Source organism: Lasioglossum baleicum, chromosome 3, assembly GCF_051020765.1.
Source record: "Lasioglossum baleicum chromosome 3, iyLasBale1, whole genome shotgun sequence".
NCBI lineage: Eukaryota > Metazoa > Arthropoda > Insecta > Hymenoptera > Halictidae > Lasioglossum > Lasioglossum baleicum.
Window position 1 is genome coordinate 12291910 of NC_134931.1, and position 20367 is coordinate 12312276.

At 40.6% G+C, this 20367-nt stretch overlaps 1 protein-coding gene across 4 annotated transcripts in view; it reads left to right on the forward strand.

Annotated features, from left to right (window-relative positions):
* Window positions 1–20367, forward strand: part of Crmp (Collapsin Response Mediator Protein) — a 32142-nt gene that overhangs the window by 8557 nt on the left and 3218 nt on the right. For 2 of the 4 annotated variants that reach the window (XM_076420845.1, XM_076420843.1), the window contains exons 2-9: window positions 2487–2581; window positions 4045–4357; window positions 6728–6907; window positions 7262–7375; window positions 8309–8541; window positions 16986–17322; window positions 18385–18540; window positions 19548–19815. In XM_076420845.1, the coding sequence (XP_076276960.1) occupies window positions 2487–2581; window positions 4045–4357; window positions 6728–6907; window positions 7262–7375; window positions 8309–8541; window positions 16986–17322; window positions 18385–18540; window positions 19548–19815 (1696 nt within the window). Of the gene's footprint in view, window positions 1–2486; window positions 2582–4044; window positions 4358–6727; window positions 6908–7261; window positions 7376–8308; window positions 8542–11605; window positions 11839–16985; window positions 17323–18384; window positions 18541–19547; window positions 19816–20367 lie in introns of all 4 variants that reach the window. The other 2 variants (XM_076420844.1, XM_076420842.1) reach the window with 1 other exon arrangement.

The window sequence follows — 20367 nt, forward strand, 5'->3', positions numbered from 1 at the left end:
GGTTCAGTGTTAAAGCTGTTTTAATCATTGCCGTCGCGAAGAAGATCGTATCTATAGCAAGGAGTTAATAAAGCAATGATTGTAACCTACGAGAACGTTTCGTTGACGCCCTTCTGGTCTACAAATAGTATTTAGCAGATAATTAACCGAGTACAATTAACCGATGAGTATTCGTCTTCCAAAATGGAGTTCGTCTTTCAAGTCCGTCGGAGCGATGAATGTCAACCTATTTATAAGACAATTGTAAATTACGAGAAGATTCGGTTGGCGCCCATTGGGCCTGTAAATCCGATTTAACGAACACCTTCGGAACACTTTAGAAGGGCGAGGCAGATTGGGATCGATTTCACAGAGAGCTCCGGTGTTAACGGTGGTTTAGATTCATGCGGGGGTCGGAGCAATTTCACGGGGTGGAGACCTCGACCTGCGAAGGGTTTGTTGCACCACGCGTTGCATTAGCGAGCGCCGGGGGTGCGGACCCAACGTCGGTCGCAAAACGTGGGTGGCGTCGGCGTCGCCGATGGATTGTCCTTTTTTCCACTCCCTGCCCTTTCTTTTCCCCTCGTCATCTTTCTCCCCTATCTACTTTTATCTTTGCCCGGCTACAGAGCGCCTAGGGGCGCTTGTCAAAAGTCCTTTATGCAGTCTGGACCTCTTTCTCTCGAATCTTTTCAATTTGCCTCCCCCCCCCCCCCGGCCGGATAATATTTACACGTTTTGTCTTTGCTTTATTTTGGCGGGGACACTTCACGTTCCATTGAATGATCCGATCGCCGCGTGCGGATATTTTGATTTGATCTTTGTCAGTGTTCAGAGCGATTCGGCGATCCGAAAATTCCACTGCACTTTCCACTTTAAGTTCTTGTTTTAATCTTCTGCACCGCTGCAATCAGTATATTTTCTTCCTTCTTAACAACTTCTTAAAACAGCAATAAATGGTATCTTCGTGAATGATGGTTCTTCGACTCAACATGCTAACCAATTTCTTAAAAATGTAAAACGTTTTTCTCATATTATCAAATAAGTATCATGAGCTCTGGAGGTAGGACTCAAATTCAGGTTCCGAGGAACTCTATTTCGAAAGTGTCTCTCTGTATTCATTCCACATGTCGCTTTCGATTTATGTGTGCTTACTTCGCACGCACTCAAACGTATCGCATCTGAACTCTTGAAGGTTCAAGTGTATACTATCTCTAAATAAAGTAGCCGTCCCTCGTGTACACGCAATTAAGCCGGAAAAATCGCGGAGACAGTAGAACAATGCTGCAAACCAGGCAACCTATATCATCCATTCTTCACGTTCCACTGGTAAAACGGGGGTATAACTCTATTTTGCCAGTCGATTATCTCGTCGCGAGACAGTCCGAGGGAAATTCCGACAAAGTCGGAAGATTCCCTCGGCGTCTTCAAGTGTGCGGAACGCGTGGCCGTTGAAAATGATACGGTACGTCGTGTACGTATGCGTGTATTGTATGCTAATCCTCGGACTAGGTCAATGAAAAAAAAAACCGCCGGGATTTTCCATGCAAGGGAACAAACGGCGCTCGCAGAAGCGTTTCTATTCTTTCGGATGGAAAGATGCATCGTGCGTAATACGCCACCGGTACGCCACGCGTTTTATCAGTCCGAGCACATCGCGTACTCTGCTCTAAATCCAGCATTGGCGGAAGTGCGTGAAGCGTAGCTTCTATTATAATACTGATTGGTATACCATAGCGTGGAGCGATACACGCACGTTAATCGTCTGCACCGGATGTTGGATCCGACGCATGTCGCAAACGAATATCAAGGACGATATACTATGCGGGTGGTTGGTCCCCATCCGAAGCAATTTTGGCCGAGACAAAGATCTACAGTTTTCGCACTCCAACTTCACCCTTACCCAGATCAAAATCACCTTTTCGCAAGTTCACCCATGCACAGACCAAATTCACTTTTTTGAAAATCAAATTCAACTCGATAGCTCTTCAATATTGATGTATAGACTGCGGATCTTTATGCAAAATGAAAATTCTGTATCGATTGCAAGAAATAGAAACTAAATCCTTAATGGTTTTAGTATAGAAGAAATCATATAACATTGACATCTTGAATTTTTAAAATCTAACTACAATTTGGAATTTCATCTACTCAATTTTGCAATAAAAGCATGAACATCCGCAGTCTATTGATGAATATCGGTATTTCTCATAAGTTACATTTACTAAAACTTTCAAACGCTGTCCAGAACAAATTCACTTTTTTGAAAATCAAATTCAATTCGACAGCTCTTCGATATTGATGAATATTAATGAATATGGTTTTAAACTAAAACATTCAATACCTGTACTTACCGTGAACACATTTTTTAGAAAGGTTCTACGGTCTATGTTTTAAATAGAACCGATTGAAACGTTTCATAAGTCTTTCAATGCCTGGTTAAAACCGATGTAAACACTCGTCACTAATTTTCAGCAGTCTAAAAAATGGATATTTCTTATTTTCAGAGCGCGCAAAACAGGCTACTGGTGAAGAATGGAAAGGTCGTGAACGATGATGGTATTGCTGACAGCGACGTTTACATCGAGGACGGCATCATCAAGTAAGAGTCCCAAGGAACACTTTACGCGTAACCGCGGAACGCTCGTCGCTGCGTTACGCAATCGAAACAAAAACAAGCCGCGAACACGTTATAGTTCTAGACTACGACGTTCGATTCTGTTTCCCTCGACGCCTATTTCTTCTGTTTACTAACCGCTACGAGTCCGGTAGTAAACATGATTCACAGAGGGAATTTAATTCGCGTCAAGTCTTTCATGCACTACATTTTTCAATGGAATAGAGCTTCTACTATTACTAGAAGATTGCTAGAACCACTACTATTTTAATGACGAAGATTTTCAAAAATTGTTGTGGTTGCTCATCAATAACATCTATGTATTTCCTGTTATTCACTCTTGTGGAAATAAATTGAATGTCTGTTATATCTGTTAATACTTATAGTATTGTCACGAACTGTGTATGAAATCTCGACATATTGAACTGGTCCCTTTAGAGACGGTACAAAAGCTACTTGAGTTTATGGCTTCACTGGATTCACCATCTGACCATTGCATTATTAACTAGAGTACCTGTGATTGGCATCGTTACGCAATCATACTGCGCAGGATTTTCTACGCATACGCGTATTCGAACGTGTTAATCGAGGCACAACAGGGGTTTGCGATTCGCGAAGTCGGACGATTAACGTTTCATTGAGCATTCCGATCGCGTGGCCGCTCGCCTCTTCACACAAACGAGACGCGATATACGCCGACAGTTTTATCAATGAACGGCTAGCGTACCGACGAAACAGATAACACGCTGTCGGTTAGCGTAATCTATCAAAGAATCGTGGCGTGCTAATAGTCAGGTGAACGATGCTAATATTGGCCGTCTGCTCAAGTCACTTAACCCTTCTCCGGCAGCATGATTTTTTACCTTGGACTGCACAATGGGTCTTTCATGCTCTGGCCCGATTTCTCGGTGTTTTTAGACAAATGATAATAATGGTAAATGAAAATGGCAATTTCATTAGTTCACTGTGTAATACTTTATTCATGAACAAGGTATGAATCGATTCTCTATTAAATACATTGTTGAAGGTATACCTAAGGATATATGAATGATTGATGCAGGAACGAGGGAGGTAAGATAATGGGGTGCTTATTGTAAATCGAGTTTCCTTTTCATGACCAGGAAGCTGAAAAATAAACTATGTACTCACCTACTTATCTATCTATGTATCTATCTATTTATAAAAATAATGAATTTATTACAACTGGTAACGATGGAAACGAAGACCTTCTTGCAGCTCTACCTGCACCACCGTTCATTTCTATGAAACCACAACTCTCAACAATGTTCCATACAGTTAGAATGAAGTTCTAAGATAACTTCGGCGATCGTGTGTAATCAAACTATTAATCTACCTAATTCGTCTGCTTCTAATAGAGCTTTGATGAAAATCGAGGCCAACTTTGCCAGCACCACCGTTCGTTTCTAACGAAACTGTTCTATTCGTAGGCAAATGGGTCGGAATCTGATAATACCGGGCGGTACGAGAATCATCGACGCCCGCGGAAAATACGTGATGCCTGGTGGCATAGATCCGCACACCCATTTCGAATTGGAGCTGATGGGAGCCAAGTCGGTCGACGATTTCTATCAGGGCACCAAAGCGGCCGTGGCCGGTGGCACCACTATGATCATCGACTTCGTCATCCCTGGGAAGGACGAGTCTCTTTTGGAGGCGTACGATAGGTACAGGGAAACTGCTGACCAAAAGGTCTGCTGCGATTATGCGCTCCACGTCGCCGTCACGTCCTGGAATCCAAAAGTAAGCTATAAACCTATCCGCCAGGTCGACACGCGATGCTCTGAACCCCTCAGTGGCCTGTCGGGGTTGTCACGATCTTAGGCGACTTTAAACTCATTATTATTTCATGCGTCGTAACCCATTTATCCCCACCGTACTATGTACAGTTCATTAAAAAGAAAAAGCTTTGCTGACGTATTCGATCAAGTTTTACACTAACGGTTTAGCTTAAAGTATAAACAGTGAAATAACCCTTAAATGAACCCATTTTGTTTGTATTTTTCTGATGATTTTCAAACGTCTCCATTCTTACTTCTTTGTTAGATGATTCATTGGGGCTTTTGTTCCAAAGAAATCCTGACCCTAGAATCCAATCGGTGTTAGGCTGATCCTCTATGTCCTAGAGAGACACTGGCCTAAAGGATTTCCCTTATCAATGCTAGGCACCTTGGTTCCATAGTCTAGATCTGTCCAAATAGGGTTTTCGAGAGTAAGAGCTAGAAGCCGAGGCTGGCGCGCGAAAGCAGCTTGGACAGGCGTGCTATAAGGGAAGCCTTAGCTAGGTCATCGCGCCACGTACGATGCGATTCACACACGCTCTCCATTCTATTTAGTCACCCGGAATGAGATAATTACCGTAACACGAGCCTTTCCTGGAAAAGAAAGCATGTCTAGGCATGACCCCTTTCTTGATAGTTGTTCGTTCAACGTCAATTGCTCTGTGAACCTCCTTCGTGTGGCGGAACACTGCACAGGAACGCCTATTGTAATTGTCCCGGCTGATTATCTCTGGGATCAGAGATGGTTCGAAAGTGTTTTAACATTAAATGTACTCGTTTGTTGATTAACCCTTCTCGGCTACATCTCACAGCTATATTAAGATGGCCACCTCTGGTGGACTGCAAAATAAAATCCGCAGTCTACTCATAATAAAAGTATAAACGATCAGTGAGCTAATTAGAGCGGCACAGACCAGTACAACACGGTACAGAAACTGCAGATTCTCTCTTTCTTCGGTAGAACCGCGCAGCTGTGAAACCTTGATCAAGTGGGCCTACAGAAGCGGCCTCAAAGTTCGCGATTTCATCACGCCGAACATTGTCCTCTCCATGAATATGGAACGAACGTAATCGTTACACAATGTCACAGCAGCACCCGAACGGAATTTATGTAACTCGCTAACGCCGTTCGGAAATTAGTGGGAGGATCTTCGCATGGTCTGTTTTGTCGAGGGCCCCCATTAAACGATTGATATCTTCCGTGTGCAAATCGGCTGGAAAATCGATCGTGCGCGATTGATCGGCGTGATTGGACTGTTCACAGAGAAACTGATCCGGCGATTAATCGACTGTTCGATCTCCCGTCCCGGCTGGATCGTTGTATGTACTCGGTGCGAGGTAGAACCCACGGCCTAGTATGTCGCTCGAGAGACAGGACTGCGTCTGCCGTCTCTAAATATGGGAAAAGCGATAGGTGTCCACGGTAAATTGGCAAATCGCTGGGCGATCTGGTAGCCACGGGTTGCTACTTCGTAGATACGCCGCGCTGGCTGCTGGGCCGTCGACTGGTAACTGTAATCGGGATCGTGAATGGAATAACGAACGGCCGATGAGGAAATCGCCGGTCCCGCGCACGGACGCATGCAAATCATCGTGCTCCTTATTTGTTGCCGCTTGTCGGCCTGTCTGGCAATTAGATACGGATAGAGATACTAAATCGCCGAAATTAGAACATATTTATATTTTCAACCGAACGAATGTAGTTCACGATCAAATAATAAAAGAGCCACGGGTCAACGCAGATAAAAATGAGACTCGTCGAATATCTCGGTTGATCGTTTGGGTCAGAGTTTTTGTGGAATGAGATAGATTTTAATTATGTTATATGTAGACTGCGGATCTTTATGCGAAACAAAAATTGTTTACATATATTGCGAGACACAGGAGCCAGATAGAAACTTCTTACTTATTACTAATTATCTTACTAATTGTAAGCTGGAACTAATAGACTGATGTCCTTAAATCTTTTGAATATTGTCCACTGCCTTATATTGTACGTACCCATTTTTGTCATAAATGCATAAAATCCACTATCTAGTTGTAAGTTATCTTAATCTGGTACTTATTTATTATACCTTCGAACGATGCACGCAATCCAGTAGCGATGGAACATATTTTTAGTGACGTTTCTTTTCCATTGATTTCTTATTGGATTAATGATAGCAGTGCGATCTCTCTTCAGAGTTTATTGTACCCATTCGATCAATTTATTATTACCTGCCACCATTGACGTCTTTCTATATGGGGCTTAACAGTATTTTTATTTACGTACCCGTCTATCCGGTTGTATTTACTTATCTACCCGTCTAAAGCTCACGGCTACCTGTTTCAGGTGAAAGAGGAAATGACGACACTGGTGCAATCGCACGGTATCAGTAGTTTCAAGATGTTCATGGCCTACCGTGACATGTACATGTTGAGGGACCCAGAACTGATCGAAGCGTTCAAAACGTGCAAGGAGCTCGGCGCTATCGCATTGATTCATGCGGAAAATGGAGATATCATCGCCGAGGTATGATCTTTTTCATTATAATCTTTGTTTTCGATCGATACTGTGGTCTGTTTTCGAACAGAGATAAAATACGTTCGTAGTCGCAGTAGTCCAAGGACTTCTATTTGATACGTATAATCCTGACTTTAAACTTGCATGTCTCAGTGCACTGATCATTTGAAAATAGTAAAACTTGTCCGCTAAAAGTTCTACACATGTTATTGAATAACCATTTGAAATAACAAGGTACGCGAACCACCTCGAATGTGGTTTCCGCTAATTGCCTGGCACGGCCGGATCTAGCTCATCGCGGATCTAGTCACGAATTTCTTCGAGAATATAGATCATCGATCGAATCATCGAAAATTGTTTCAGAACACGAAACGATTACTTAACGCGGGAGTTACCGGACCGGAAGGTCACGAAATGTCACGTTCCGAGGAAGTGGAAGCTGAGGCTGTGAACAGGGCATGCGTTATAGCCAGCCAGGTATGTCGGCAGCAAAAATTATTCGACACAAGCCGGAAGTAAGAGAACCATTTTTAGAAGTCGTATTTACAGTTGTCTAGTGTGCTTTTACATTATTTCTGGCACGCTAGCTCGCACGGAATCGACATTGTTATCGTACCTTCGCAGAAACAAAATTGTTAGATGTGCGGCGCTATTTTTTGCGGCTACAGCCGTTTACATACCTTGGGTAAATGTAGATGCTATATACGTGCACTTTTACGTTTATTTATATGTTTGTTCACATGTGAGCTATTATTCTCGTACACGTTAAACCACTGGAGACAGAATGGCTTGGGATGCAACCGAATGGTTTCGTTGATCTCTTACACTGTTCGAGTCAGGTGTACTTTAATTTCTTGTAAAGGGAATTCTTTGAAAATTATAATTTGTAGAAACGATCGGAATACCTTATCAAGATACATCCATGTACAACAAAGTAACTGTGCAAACTGTACTTATGTTGTACCTAAGTACATCTTGTAGATAGTATGATATTTAAAAACCTGCAAAGGTTAGATAAAATCGATTAACCCCTTCGGGACGATGACGTCAGATTGTCGATTGTTTTCTGTAACGATCCACGCTGTACGATGTTAACGTAATCTGTTTGTGATGACGACATTTTGATATTATTCTTAGCTAGACTACGACTTAGTGTGTTGTTCATTACTTCAAATTGTACGTAGTAATTTCTTTCATAAAAGCATAAAATCCGCAGTGTAGTCATGATCTTTTATGAAAGGAGAATAATGTCTATGAACGGTTACGGAGGTTCTTAGCGAAGCTCTTCAGTTGCAATCGGTAGCTACTCGGTGTCCAGTGGGCTTTTTTTGGTCGGCCCTCCGCAAAGACAAAGCGTTTCAGTTTTTTAAGTCACACGATCATTTCCGTTGTATCATTCTGCATGCTTAGGTGAATTGTCCACTGTATGTAGTGCATGTGATGAGTCGTAGCGCCGCGGAGGCAGTGGTGGCTGCGCGTAAGCATGGCGCTTGCGTCTTTGGCGAGACGTTGGCGGCCGCAATCGGCACAGATGGCACGAACTATGCGCACAAATGCTGGAAGCACGCAGCGGCCCACGTTATGAGCCCACCGCTCAGGCCAGATCCAGATACACCTCTTGTTCTCATGAACATGTTGGCCAAGTGAGTCCGACGACCAATTTTTCTTTTGGGGATGACCTTGATCCACAGGGGCTAGTCCAATTCTTTCCCAAAGGAGGATCCTCGTGTAACACTTGCAAATGTGAACGTTTTTTTTCCGGGATATCGAGTCTAGCATTTTATTAAGCAATTGACGCAGTGTTTTAAGATTTTATGAGTTGTAACAACTTTTTCTGCCAACTCTGAAGGAATCACTCTACGTTGTTATCCAACAGTAATGCTCATCCATTCCACTATGTCGAGCGCAGTATAAAAAACTTCGTTAAATATTGCTGCAGGCCAGATAAAATTCTATTTTAATCTTTTTAGAACCGCCGTGAAAATGTTTTCGTGCCAAGCGTCAGACGCCGAACGGTTACTGTAAAACTTTCGTTGCAGCTCCTGCCTGCATTTAATAGAGATAATAATAATAGGCTGTTAGTCTGCTATTTTCACGAATTCGTTACACGAGAATCACCCCTTAATCAAACAACGTTCTATAAAACTCCTCCTCAGACTGAGCATAGTGCTGGCATTATTTATGGCATCATTCCACTATTAATCATGCTATCGCATACATCTTCTTTACCATTAAAGCCTATCTTTTCAAAGAAGAGCGCCGAGATATATCGGCGGCGGCATCTCAAATCTTCTCTTTCATGAACGAGAAGCTATGGTGCTAGAAAACTACTTCATATAGTTGTATAACAAGATCTTTGTGATCGTCAGAGTCGCCAGATGAGGGGAGGACGAATTGAGGGGGGAAATGTTATCCTCTCTGCCAGTACCGGACTAGTCACGTGACATTGTGACATATGCACGGAGACGAATCTGAGAGTGAGAACAGAAATCTGAATCTGGCGACTCCGTTGGTCATAAAGATGCATTTCCAATTAAAAAAAACTGATTTCATTCTGAACATTCTGCTCCAATAGAGGAAAACGATGCAATAAATACTTCCAGCAGTGTCTAATGGAAATAAACGATTTTTACTGTAACGAGGTCGCGAGGGAAACAGTATTCACAGTTGGCCCGAATCGGCCAGACCATTGTTATAATAATTTTCTTTCGGGGAAACTTCTCTAGAATAAAGTTTCAATTCGGGCTGGCCAGATAAGCGTAAAGTTTCTTCTCCGATCGCGAGAATAGTACGGGACCATTTATCAAAAGCAGACAATGCGTCTGGGGCGCTTGTTGCAGAGATACGGGTCACGATCCACGGTAACCGTGATTCAGGGATTACCTACGTTCGCTTGAACAGTACACGCGAACCGCATCGCAATATAGTTCGCCGTTCCACGATGTTGCATGCGCCGGAAATTATATTTAGAAATACATATCTGTCGAAATCCTCGTGTGCATGCAGGCTGATCGTTGCTGCAGTTAACGTTACTTTTCTTCTACTTCCCCCGATATCTTCTGCATCGAATATCGCTGTTGTACGGCTGGCACGATCCCTCTTCTTTCATTGTGTACACGTAGCCGTAGTTGTACGTGTATTCGCTAGCCACTTTGTGTGTGAACACGGTTGAAAGACGCGAGTACAGTTGTGACTAATCTTCGGAAACAGGAGATCGCTGGATTCATTCAGTGCACACTGTAGAATAGCCAGTGAATCGATGTAACGTATCTAACGAAGCTAAAATAAGACAGTATTTTATTCTTAGAATTGTTGTTGAATTTGTTTAAATTATTAAACGCCTTTTAGTGCAGCTGCCAGCTATCGGTCAGAAAGATAAAAATATATAGGTGAAGATAAACGTGTTTCAACTGTGGACACAGCTCGATGTAATCTGTGTCGTAAAATCAGGATAAGGAAAGTCGAAGCAGAACATTTTGGCTGTTGGAGGTCCTTCTTGTATTAAGAATCAATCTTATTTTCTCCAGCTTCTTATGCTGTGTTTGAGGGATGAAGTTAGAATCGATTCTTACTCCGAGTCGAAAATGAATCGTACGGATTTTAATTGATCGAAAATGGGGTAATTTCGGATAGAAGTTTTTTATGGTGGTATATAATGTGTTATCTACAAACTGTGCATACACACACACACACACAATGAATCTTCGCCCGAAGACGAAAGAGTTTGAAACTCACTTGCTTCATTCACTTCCGAGAAACTGAAATAGACTGTTGCTCAAAACGGAAACACTTATTACTAAAGTGCAGATGTTTATGTCGCTTTACGTTAATGTCAGGATGTTACAATATCTGTTATATTATGACGTCTTGCTTCACGATCATGGAAGTTATGAAGCACGTAATAAAATTCAATCAAAAGCATACGAATCGATACAGTTTTATATTGTATATGTGAGATGCGATAAAATATAAATAGAACTTTATCAGTTTCGCTCATTATCAGATATCTTCTACATCCACTCTATCAGATTTCATTGAGTTGTCCCAAGGTTAGCAAAGTAATACTGTTATGATCGCGTGGCTCTGGGATTTAACAATGGACTTGATAAAGCCAGGGATGCACGTGAAGTGTCGCATTAGATTCCAAACATTTGCCACAAAGATAGTCTCAATTGCATGTAGCATTCGTTAAGATATAAACAGCTTGATCAAATTCGGTAGATATTTGCAGATGGACATAGAGAAGTAACCAGAAAAGCCATTAACCCGTTCACTGCCACACGAGTACCCGTAAAAGTCCAAAATAGAATAGACAGCAGTTACTCTTTCGTAACCTTCTTCTACCTCCTAGATCCTAACAAAGTTTGGCCTACTTAAAATTAATTTTCAAGTTTCATGAAAAGTAACAAGGAATCTGATGGAGTCCAGTTGTCGCGTACACTACGAAAATTGTACAATTCATTGTGATAATTCTAGCATACAGTTAGTAATATTAACGTCGAAAGGGCGAAAGATGTGTAATGAATTTTCCGAGACATTCGAATAGCTTGAAATGGGAACAAGAAATAACGGGGTCATTCTACGTGTCTCCTCATTCTGAGAACTCAAACGAGATGATGGCAGGTAGCCAACGAACGACCTTGAATAGCCAACATAATCTGCTTTGAGAATAGAGAGCAGTGAGAGGATTTAAAGTGTCGCGTTTAGGTGAATAGCCCGCTGTACATAACGGCGGTGACGAGCAAATCCGCTGCTGACGTTGTGTCAGTGAAAAGGTCCGAGGGTGTCGTCGTGTTCGGGGAAACTCTCGCAAGCTCTGTCGGTATCGATGGCAGCGAGCAATATGGGAAAGTTATTGAAAAAGCAAGGCGATACATTACTAGCCCGCCGTTGAGACCCGATTCCACGACACCTGCTTACCTAATCGAACACCTAGCCCAGTAAGTAATCTAACACCCAAATTACTACTACCTAGTACTATTTAACTCTTTGGACTCGAAGCAATTTTACTTAAAAAATCAAGACGGATCATGTTCATTTTATGTAATCGTTTTTACATTGTGCACATCGAATTGGACTTAATTTCTCATACACACACAACAGTTGAGCTTTTTACAATTTATAGAATACAGACGAATTTAATGATATTAAAATTGTTTTGGATAATGGTATGGCAATTTTTACTGGCGCCTCAGAATCACCATTCGAGTGCAAATGGTTAATCACCGTATTTTGTTTCGCCGAATTTGCTTCATTCGTTTCCTCCCTTTTCTTTTTGTCGCTCGTCAAGGTTGCAAGTCCTCAGTTTGCAGCTGTGATGATGATTCAAGCGGGAAAGCGGTGATTCCTCCTACAAATGATTTCTTTTTACGAAAACAAGAGAGGTCTGCGACGAGAGCGACGCAAATGTTATGCTGATTTTTTGATGAGCGGATTCTAGTAGGCACTCGTTAATCTGAGTGCACCAACCTCTTGTGATACTTACTAGGGGTGAATGGCTAATAGATCATAAGATATTAACTATTTTTGGATCTATCCACTGTATTATAGCCTGTACGTCCGGTACTTTGTAAATTGATGACCTCGGAAATTTTAAGTATACACATACACTTCCGTCCATAAGTTACCGGACACTTATTCAAATTCCGATGCATAAAAATGGTTCTTACCAATTTTTTCTAATGTGGAAACGTGTAAATCAAATCTGACCAAAATATTCTATATTTCCGAAATTTTAATTATTATTCTTATATTTTCTAATTTTTAGAATTTCAGTGGGGCAATTGTTTTCCAATTTGGCTTTTAGAGCTGTCCATAATCATCAACAATTTCTCAATCTCTTTTTCCAACGTTTATTCAAATAGTATATGTTTATATTAGATGATTGCATAAGTTCGTGCCCGATTTGAAAATAAATTTAATGATTAAATTTTAAAGAATACACCTTTATTAATAAATTATATATATATATTTTTAACACTTCGCCATACAGTACACTTTGGGAATCATCTATGAAAATCGGGCACGAACTTATGCAATCACCTGATATATTTAATTTTGCATTCAAATATTAATGTATAATAGCTACATCTAATCAAAATAAAACAATAAAATCAAGCTGGAAGATTTTAAAAATACTTAGTCCTTTCTCGTATAAAAATATTTCAATTTTTCAAAGATAGAAACCGGCGCGCTAACTGTCGATTGGCCGACTGTGTCAACTCGCGTCTAGGTCGCGCTCTGATTGGTCCGTGTTTTTCGTTAATAACTCCTAAACAAAGCCGCGGATAACATTTTTGCAAAGGAAAATGTCGCTTCAAATGGTCTCGTGAACCTCCCATTTCCGGGATGTTCAGGAATTTTGGGACACCATGTATACTATAAAATTATCATTTTTATATATACATAGTAAATTATAAAATTCTATTTAACTTCTAAATTAATTTAAAGATCTGGATGTAATACAAACCTTGTATTACAAATGTAATAAAAATCAGTGTAACACTTGCGAGCTCCTCTTCGTTCATTTATAAAATGATAATCAATGAAAAATTCACAGTCTGCCGAGAATTCATTGTGCCTCACCTTTTCTCACGATAATGAAAACAACCAGGGTCATTGTCCTCTCTCTCGCGTTGTTGACAGAGGCCGCCTACCGTCAACCAACCCTATAATATCGCGGAGATAGCGCTGTAATTATAAATCCTCGGCAAATGCGCACACAGAAAGAAGATACTGTACATTCTGTCGTAAAAATCTTTGAATTTCATTTCTACCGCATTCGAGATATGTAGCAACAAGTCAATATTATATTGCTACCATCATCTCTTGTCGACATCTCGTTCGGGTACATCGAAATCGGTGATCGAACCGCGTATTTGCGTAAAACGATTGGTTTCGGCGGAGGATCGATGGATCCAAGAGCGCCGTAATTTACGCGCGGTTGCGTCACGAGATATGCTGTACGCGTCGCACGAGTATTCAAATGATGGCAATAAATTACGGCAACGAATTGGCACACACGATGTTAGCGTAACTGAACGTAATTCTAATGGACATCGCGTGGGAAGTCGCTTTTATCTCACCAAACGGCATTAAACTTAATTAACCGGTCGGAGGAAAACTCGTTCAAAGATCCGCACGAACGATCAACATAGTCGTGCGTTTCACTCGACCGCGTGGTGCGTGCGTTTTTCTTTTCGATGGGAAAAATAAGACCATTGACTTGGCTTATCAGGTGTCAAGGTAACCTTCTATTTTCCATCGGTTCTCGATGTTCCACGCGTGTGCGACGGATGCATTGTGCAATCGTTGTGCGTGGGAACCGTGTTGCCGTGGGGTGGTAGTTTTGGTGCAAAACAGACTGCTAGCGAATTGATCAATTATTTAAACAGTTATTTTTTCAATGGCGAAACTGCGGTCAAAAAGTAACAAGGTGACTTTAGTGCATTCTTCGTGTGTCTAATCATTATACTCCATGCACCGCATGAATTTGTTTATTTAGTTTACTAGAACCATATGAATTGAGGCATATGAGAGAAAAGATACTCATCTTCTTCATTCTTATTCTTTTGCTGTTCTTACCATTTTTTTCTTTTCAATTTTGATCTGCGTGTTTTTCTCTAGTTTCTATATTTTGTATCCTATTATTTCTATTATACAGCGAGTGTAAAAAGTATTCGTACGCCCTTTGAGACAGCCCTTTTTTATAATTGTACCAAACGACCTGACTTTTTATAATCAATTAGAAGCATTGGTTTAAAAGAGATTTTCCTAAAATTATTATAATTTACAAGGTTACATGCAAAAATAAAAAAGGCATTCGTTAAAACTTTTCTATTTGGGCCCTCGATGAAAATTTAAAATATATGTTTTGTAGATCGATGTTAGTTATATACCTACTGAAAATTTCATCGAAATTGTTTGACCCAGGAAAACACGACACGCATCGAAATATGTACGATTTTGTGGATTTTAAGCAGAAACTGATTACAAGTCGTGTAAAACTACGATTTTCGCCATTTTCAACCGCTTGTAGCTCGTGTGTATGTTAATCGATTCTTCTTCTAATTGATTATAAAAAATCAGGTAGTTTGGCACAATTATAAAAAAGTTATTCTATTTTAAAGGGCATACGAATACTTTTTACACTCACTATATGTCTACATATGAATTACTTTGGAGTGTTGAAAAATCATTTTATTTACAAATATCTATTAATTGCGTATTGGCAGTGTTCAATTGTAATTTTACATAATACGTCTCCATTTGCCAGAATGGCCACAGCAGGTTTTAAATTATTTATAATGGAAAACTTTCGGTGCCTGTTATTTTTGACTCCGGTCTTGTCTATCCGATTCAAAGTGGCTACAACGAAACTCCATTTACAAAAGCGTATCGCGAGTATTCATACATAGTGAAATTATGCAGAAGTGTTTGATCGATTTATTTATAGAAATAGTATTGTCCTCCGCGAATGACTTGCTCATTTAAAAAGAGAGAAGTTCATTTAACGATTAGAGATCACAAATTTTCCGCAGTACCTGCAACTTCGTATTCGAATAACCGGTATATGGGAGATTATGTGCGGATAATTGGCATCGGACAATACCTTTCCTTCGCCCATTCTTCCGCGTACAAAAGATTAACGGGCACATAACTGGAGTGACGCGTGGCAGATAAAAGAGCTCTGCAGAGGTTCAGATAATAGCCGCTCAGCAGAGATTTACTAAATGGGACATCGAATAAAATGTTCCAGTAAATGGAGCTTTACTGTACAGCTTCCCCCTTTCGCGAGAAACTTCTTTGTTATTTTTTCAAAGTAATGGGGCAATTTGGTTAACCCTCTCGATGACTCTTTCTTATCCAAAATATTTGCATTAGACTATTCAACCTAATATATAGAACGACGCTGTCTTTCAATAAAACTCTTCGTAAATAATAAGTTCATCCATTTCGTTACTTTGATACGAAGTATGATCGAACAGTGAAGCAAATGTTGATAAATATTAACTTGTTACTTTTAACTGACCACTGTTTTAAATTGCTCACACCCATTTTTCCCAGCATAGTGTGTTAAGGGGGTAGACTTGTTTCCAGGATCGCAAGGATGCGGGATGCGCTCTCTCATTTCTCGATAATGCAAAGATGCGGTTTTTCAGGAATCAAAAACGTTAGATAAAAGATCAATCTAGGTCGTAGTCGCCCTCAAAATTCCTATTTTTACGTTTACGAGGCGTAATTTGCGTTATTCGACAGCAAGTACAGTGACTCCCAATAATATTCGTACGCTCCAAAAAAAAAAAACGATAACTTTTTAAATATTGGACTATACAATTTGAACTTTCTTGGGAAATTTTAATTTTACAACTTTTTTACGTGGACCTATATTGCAGATTTAAGAAATACGTTTTGTAGATCTGTGTCAATTTCAGTTTCATCGAAATCGGTTAATACGGGAAAAAAACGACAGGCATGAATATCTGAAAATTTTCTATCATCTTTAAACGCATTTATAACTCATTGCAACGTCGACCAAGTTTGACGAAATCTTCATCTTTTATTTAGTGCTTTTGAATACTGAAAAATTATCGAGAAATGAGAAAGCGCATCCCGCACCCTTGGAATCCTGGAAACGAGTTTACCCCTTCGAGATAAAATTGGACATTTTCGAGTATTAAAGAGAGGCAGAATGTTATGCTTCTGAATTTTACGAGGCAAATTACGCCTCGTAAACGTGAAAATAGGACTTTTAAGGGAGATAGCGCCTTAAATCGATCTTTTATCTAGCGTTTTTGACTACTGAAAATCCCATCTTTGGATTATCGAGAAACGAGAAAGCGCACCTCGCATATTTGCAATCCTGGAAACGAGACTTCCTCCTTAAAATAATCCGTGAAATAAGCTGCTTTTTTAACAAAATGCAGAACTTCCCAACTAGAAATGGACGAATCTATTGTTCCGATAAAAGTTGGTCGTGTTCTGAACGTTATTTGAAGCCTATTGTTTGAAGAATAGGTTTAGCAGTGTCGTTCTAGGTGTAACTGACATTAGCGGACGATTGATCATCGATGTTCTGTTCTGCCAGGGATGGCCTCCAAGTAACCGGAAGCGACAACTGCACGTTCAACGCGGATCAGAAGGCCCTCGGCAAGGACGACTTCAGCAAGATCCCGAACGGCGTGAACGGTGTTGAGGATAGGATGTCAATCGTTTGGGAGAAAGGTGTTCATGCAGGCATAATGGACCCGACGAGGTTCGTCGCGGTGACGAGCACAAATGCTGCGAGGATCTTCAACTTGTACCCGAGGAAGGGGGTGATAGCTGTCGGCTCAGATGCCGATATAGTCGTCTGGGACCCCAACAGGAAGCGTACGATTTCCGCCGAGACCCACGTGCAGGCCGTTGACTTCAACATCTTCGAGGTAAGGGCACGTTCGATATTAATTGTTAATAAACTCTTTGTTCTCGCAGAACTCGCTTTCCATTGATCCGTCCACGCACACGGCAGGAAATTTAACCCTTTGCGCTTGGCTGTACCCTCTCATGGGACATCAAAGTTTATTAGTGATTACGGGGAATCAACTTATTCCAGCGCAACTTTTTCAGAAATGCATGTTTCCCTATAGTTTTCCGTTGAAATGGCACAAGATATCAAATCAAAATATGGTACAATTACTGAGATGTATAAAGAAAATATCTGCCGGTTTTACGTCGGAAGAGAGCGTGCGCTCACGACTGTCCGAGCGTTGTAGAAGAAAGGTTGGTATGCAAGCATGCCTCGCACTGTACGGTGAAATTTGAGAATATAAATAAGCAAGCCTAAAACTGGAGGAAAAGATTTTCACAGCTGAACTCGGTTCGGATTGAAACGTCGAGCGTTACAGATAGATCTCTGCACTAATAAGTGAGAAAATCGGAAAAGTGATATTCTTCTGGTAAATACAGTAAAGTCGCTATATTTGTCAACGACCGCGTACGCGATAGTTGTCAGGTGCCTACCCACTCCACTGCCGGCCAACGCCGCAGAACGGCGATGATTGATCTCGGCTCGAGTATATCTCGGGTAAACCTTCTTTATTTTTAATTATTTTTTTATCGAACTTTAACCAACTTATTTCCTGCATTTTTCTGTTTAAAATAACACCAAACACGATATAATTTCAACTGTATTTAGTGGTTCAATCGGCGATGAAAGTTTCGGACGTAAGGAAGAACAGCGTATGGGAAAGAAAGAGATGCGGAAAGTCGCCGTCGCCGGCAGTTCAAAGGCCTGCGTGTTTGCTGTCCTTCCTTTGATACTGTTGGCCATTTTATGGCAACCACAGCTACAGTCCGAATTGTCTTCGAATTGTTATTCGCCAATTTGATTATATATTTTTGGAACTTAGAGTAATTGTGTCGATAATGATTGGATTCGATGCTTTTAATTCGTTAAAATGTTAATGACGTTTTTAATATAATTTCAATCGACTGATCTGTTTCAGGGTATGGAGGTTCATGGAGTACCTGAGTATGTAATAGTGGAAGGACGTGTCTGCGTTGATGAGTGTGAGCTGAAGGCTGTGCACGGTTTCGGAAGATTTGTCGAGTCACCGAGCCACGTTAATTATGTGTACGAGATGATAGAGGACAGGGAGAAGGTACATTATTTCTACTACGATAGTTAATAGTCATGTTAGCATTAACCCATTTCATTTTTTAACCCTATGCACTCCTTTGTCGAGTGTGAGAAATGTAAACGAAACAGGTTTTTATATGTATTTGGTTCTTCCTTTATTTATTTAATTGTCTTATTTTTTAGTTAAAGACAAATATAAATTACAACAATGTTTGAATAATATATGATATAATTAAACGATCAAACGAACTTACCTGTACATAAAGATCGATTGTAATATGAATAGCCTCGTTCGAAGAGATTATGGATGTAGTCTCCCTTTCGCCTTGTAGGATTCACAGCGCCTTTAGAGTGAAAACAAGAAACAAAATTGTTTAAAATATGTAGCAGTCACAAGGAACTGTCCTTTGAAGTAAATTTCAAATGAAACACTTAAAATAGTAGGGAGTTGTTCGCGAGAAAATTGAAAAATAATTCAGAGTGCAAAGGGTTAAGACAAGAATGATACAATCCATTAAAAAATGTATTTCAGTTTAGAAACTATTTGAGAAGGTTACAGAGTGCATGCACCATTGATTTAAACCTCCATTTCACGAACTGAATCTGTCCCTCGTTGTCAAATGGACACAGTGATAAAAAATCGATGAGACAACAAGGAAAACATTAAATTAAAGCATAAAAAAAAATACAAAAGACATGCAGTTTCGGGAAAATTTACCTACAAATAACAGAATAGTATAACTTATTTCGGGAAAACTGTATCAAATTGACACGAGGGACGGATGAGGGTTAAGAATAGTAATACAAAGAACTTTCACCGGCTACTCAATCTTCAGTAGCACTCGGCAAACAAATGTCGAGGTGAAATGTATGTGATGACGAGAAACTAGTAATCTGCTTAAACTCTTAATGCTTACTTAGCTCCTTTTACTACATTTCGCTGAACGCGTTACACAGAGCTCTGAACTGAATTAGTTGGGAGAGCAAATAATCGATTACGCCTACGAATACGGTGAAACGTTTGTTCAGAGACCGCGTGGCGTGGCGAGGTCCGAGGCCGAGGCGAAGAAGTATGCGGAGGAAGACGCGGCCATCGCGAAGGCCAGAGAAGAGGCTAGAGCAGCGGCCCTTGCTAATGCCCGCCAAACAAACGGTACCTACGAGAGGCCGAAACCGAAAGTGAATATACCAGATTGCGTGCCGACTTTGCCAGACTCTGCCGTGGTTACGCCATCCTCGAAAGGCCCCCGAATGGAAGGACAGAGAAATTTGCAGGATTCTACTTTCTCCATCAGCGGTGGGTAGCTAATGGTTGTGCTAACGACTCGAGATCACGAAGTGCTGCACACTCTAGAAAAATATTGGTAGTTTCAAGTGTCTATTACAATAAAGTATAAACCCTTCAGGTACCACCGACAATAGTGGTCAAATTGATTTGATGAAATTGAAATGACAATTTTTGAATTAGTTCCACCTAAAGGGTGTCCCAACAAGAGTGGAATATTTAAATTCCAAATAAAATACACAGTTTTATTGATTTCCTACCGAAATTTTGATGTAATCATAAAATAGACATCTGGGAATTATGTATGGAACAACGCGTCTGGTAATCGCCCTGCTCGGCTTCGCTGACACATTTGCGTTCTTTCGACGAAATTTTCAATCACATTTTGGCATAATTGTTGCTGAATCTCAAGGATGCAGCGTCTGATCTTTTCCTTCAAGGCTTGGATGGTAGCGGGCTTGTTCACATAAACTTATAACATCAGAAACCCCAGAGAAAGAAATCCAAAGGCATTAAAGGGGTAGATTCCAAGGGTGCGCCTTCTCAATAATGCAAAGATGGGGG